The following is a 4261-nucleotide window of genomic DNA, read 5'->3' on the forward strand; positions in this document are numbered from 1 at the left end:
GTTCCATAACATTTAACACAAAATATCATAAACACTAGATTGGCATCAATGTTTCTCATTATTTTCCATTCTTATTCCTTGAGAATTCCTCCTAAAATTATGTTACAAATTCTTCTGCTGTAAACAGTATGAGATAATTCAACAGAAATTAGAAAGATAATGGCACTGAAACTAGGAAAGGGAAGAACTCTAGCAACAGACAAAAATGATAGTTTATTTATTTCAACAAATGGACAACATTGACACTTTGCTTGGTGTCATGTATTATTGAAAGAGGCAGTAAATTTCCAACCATTAACTCATTAGCTCACTATTCCGCTTCTCATTTATTTTCTTCTAATTATCCCAAAGTCATATTGTATTTGATGTGATGGTTGCTATAAAAGTTATGTATATATATATATATGTGTATATATATATTCATCAAAATGTAGGGAATGTGGAATAAAACTATACCACAGTATTATGGGAGAATATATTACTAAAAATTAGTAAATGGTGGCATTATAACCACTAAAAAAATAAAACAAGTAAGCATTCCAATTTTTGTACATGGAATAAGTTTTGCTTGTATAACATATCTAAAATGTAAAGGAATTCAGAATTAATTTTAGAAAATGCTATTATATACAGTAAGATTGCACAACATAAATTATAAAATGGTAATACTGTAATTTTCCTTAGGAAAGGGAAAAAGTCAAGTAGATGATGGTGGGACTTCAAACATACATATATAATTTTTTGAAATAAATATAATTAAAACAAGCAAATTGAACTACCTAAATATTTTTCTATGAATTGGTATATAGTAAAGCTTGCAGTTTTTATTATGAATAATCAACAATGAAAACTTGTTGACTTCAAACATTCATTATGTACATTTTCATGGAATGTACTTCCTAGTTTAAGAATTCATGAACTAAGTTTAAATATTATCCAGTGTAATATTTAAATTACTTTTGTATTTAGATATGTAATTATGTATTCAGACTAATTAAATACCAAATTAATCAATAAATCCTTACTTTTCAACATAAAGGATAATCTCAGAGGTAGAATCATAAGATATGTATGCTCTTATGTAAGATATGCAATAATCAAGTTAGAAATATTCCTTTTTCCTTGACTCAATCACTGTTACAATCAATACACACACACACACACACACACACACACACACAGAGAGAGGGGGGGAGAGAGAGAAAGAGAGAGAGAGGAGTGATTTCAGGTCCTATTTGGAGAAATAGTCTCTTCCTGTTTCTAGTTAGTTCTTTATTCATCATGCCTGTGTTTGAATATCTGATCTATCAGCCTACCACCAGGGTTGATGTTTATCATGATGCTATCCCTCTATGCTGACTCTGATAGACTTTTACCACTCTAAAAAATTTCTACTCTAAGTTGATTTGGTCATGGTGTTTTATTATAGCCACAGAGATATAGTAACATCCTTTATTATTATTTTTGAATATTGGGTCATATCTGGAGGCAGGAATGAAGAGTGGTCATAGATTGAAGACAGAATGCAAGAAATGTAGACTTCTTATCTCTTTCTATCTGTATAATGTATGCTTATGAAAACAACTCATGGGTCAGTAGAATTGGTAGCAGGAGCTTATTTTTCTGTAACTTAATGAGTAGTTCAAAAATTCTAAAGCATGCCAATATTGGTGCGCATTACTTTTGAGATACAGGTTTACTATGATCTTTCTAATACATTTTTCCTAGGTATGAATAACTTCTCGAGAAAATGGCATGCCTTATTCATTTGCAGATGTTTCAATATTCATTGGAGAGACTGGAAGTTTTAGGAATAATGGACAAGAAGAATGTAATAAAAGTGTATGAAGAAATGAACTACTAGTGCAGTTTACATAATAAATGAGGCATCTAAAAAATATTAAATCACTAGTTCACAAGCTTCAAATATGTCAAATTTAGTGACATTATTTTAGAAAATACATTTAATATATCATCTCAAAGAATTTATGAATACTACATAAAAATTCTTCTATAATTACCATACTCACCATACATTAAATGATACTGTACCATTACTCATAAAAATTCAGTTAATTCTCATCTCTTCTTTTGTGTAATATTTAGCAGAAATATGGAACATTCAAACCAATCATGTATTTCTGAATTCTTTCTCATTGGACTGACTTATGCTCCAGACTTTGAGTCAATTATTTTCACCTTGTTCCTGTCTATGTATTTTGTTACTATCTTTGGAAACATTCTCATTATCCTGGCTGTAAGCTTTGACTCCCACCTCCATACTCCAATGTACTTCTTCATCGCCAGTCTGTCCTTTACTGACATCTGTATAAGCACAACAATAATTCCAAAGTTGCTAGTGAACATTCAAACACAGGATCAAAGCATCAGCTACACAGGTTGCCTGTCACAGGTTTGTTTTGTTTTCATTTTTGGTGGCTTAGAAAGTTGTCTCCTCGCTGTCATGGCCTATGACTGCTATGTGGCCATAGGTCATCCGCTGAGGTACACAGTTATCATGAAACCTTTCCTCTGTGTGTTACTAGTTTTTCTATCACTATTGATCAGTACCATGCATGCACTACTGCATAGTCTGATGTTGCTAAATCTGACTTTCTGCACAGACCAGAATATCCTCCACATCTTCTGTGAACTCGTTCAAGTCATTAAACTTGCCTGCTCTGATACTTTCATCAATACCCTCCTTATATATACAGTTACTAGTGTGTTCGTCGGTGTTCCTCTTTCTGGGATTATTTTCTCTTATATTCAAATTGTGTCCTCCATTCTAAAGATCTCATCGGTCCAGGGACAGAAAAAAGCATTTTCTACCTGTGGCTCTCATCTCACAGTAGTGTGCTTATTCTATGGAACAGCATTTGGAGTATATATGAATTCTGCTGTTTCTGAATCTCCTTCAAAGAATGTAATCTTTTCTATGATGTACATTGTGGTCCCTCAAATATTAAACCCTTTTATATACAGTTTGAGGAATAGAGAAGTCAAGCAAGCCATGAGGCACCTCATCTTTTCTGTAGTCTTATAATCTCCATGAGTTGAGTTTACAGAAACATGTAGAAATAGAAAACCTCTGGTGAGCTAGCATAACTAATTCCTTCATCATTAAGTGCTTCAAAAATGACTGATCATAAATTGTTTTAGCACATTTCTATGTGGTTATTAAGTATGGTAGTGGTTATTATCTTCAAGTATTGTGATGTTACACAAAATTTAATTCATTATTCATTTCATTTCTGTGACTTCTCTGAGGCAGAGACAAATAAAGTGTACTTTGTGGTTATTGCTGTTTGTTTTTTTTAAATATCACCAACCTGTTTCTGAAAATGAAAGGTAAATAGCATATGAGCAAATAGAAAGCTTTGTTCACTATCGAGTTAGATTTAAACACTGGATAAAGACAGATCACATACTTAATTATATTCTGGCGGCAACCTGCAGGAACATAAATTTCATACTTTTTAAATAATGACTGATAATTTGCCAGAAAAACAGCATTTATAGATCTCTGATAGCACCTACACTGATTGGCTGATTATTTTTCAAATTCATGTTCTGAGTAGCTTCAAATTTTGTTGCAATAAATGTCTTTGCTATTAAAGTTATTAGTATTTCTCAAAGAGAAATAAATATTATCATGTATATTGAGGATGTAAAGCCATTTACTCATTATTAGTATTTAGCATTTTTTTAACATATAGTTTCGGGAGTAGAGCTTTTTGTAAACCCATATGAGGACATCTCATCATAGGAAACATTCATTGTAGAGGATCCACACATTTCATGTAAACCTCACACATGCAAATTGAGGTGTGTAATCCATTTGTCTAGTTTATTCTTTGTAATAGACCTTCTATTATGGTCAGATCAAGTTAATGCTGATTATGAAATTAATAGCTTGAATTATAATGTTTCTCACTGTTAATAAAATTTTCTATAATGAGGAGACACTATATTATGTAACATGATAAATAAATGACTCAGAAACTGATATTGGAATTTGAACTTCAAGCTTAAGATCAGAAAATCAAAGCAAACCGGCACCTGATCTCACTATTACTCAGACTGAAAGGTCATCCTGGCTCCACCAAAACACAGACTTCTCCCTCTCCACAGGGTGGTTGAAGAATAAAGAGACTTCCTTTATTTCATATCCTCAATGTTCTGGAGAATGAATGCCTTATACTGACTAAAGACGACCCTTATCCTATCTTTTATACCCCTCTAGGCCTAGGATGAAAGG

General features: G+C 32.2%; 1 protein-coding gene across 1 annotated transcript; it reads left to right on the forward strand.

The window, feature by feature from the left end:
- The first annotated feature begins 1030 nt into the window (after positions 1 to 1030).
- LOC121135889 (olfactory receptor 7G1-like) lies at positions 1031 to 3291 on the forward strand. Its single transcript, XM_040735277.1, has one exon. It carries the CDS (start codon positions 2114 to 2116, stop codon positions 3044 to 3046), a length of 933 nt encoding a protein of 310 aa, XP_040591211.1. The 5' UTR covers positions 1031 to 2113; the 3' UTR covers positions 3047 to 3291.
- The last annotated feature ends 970 nt before the right edge of the window (positions 3292 to 4261 follow it).

This window comes from Mesocricetus auratus, unplaced genomic scaffold, assembly GCF_017639785.1.
Source record: "Mesocricetus auratus isolate SY011 unplaced genomic scaffold, BCM_Maur_2.0 Super-Scaffold_100044, whole genome shotgun sequence".
Classification (NCBI taxonomy): Eukaryota; Metazoa; Chordata; class Mammalia; order Rodentia; family Cricetidae; genus Mesocricetus; species Mesocricetus auratus.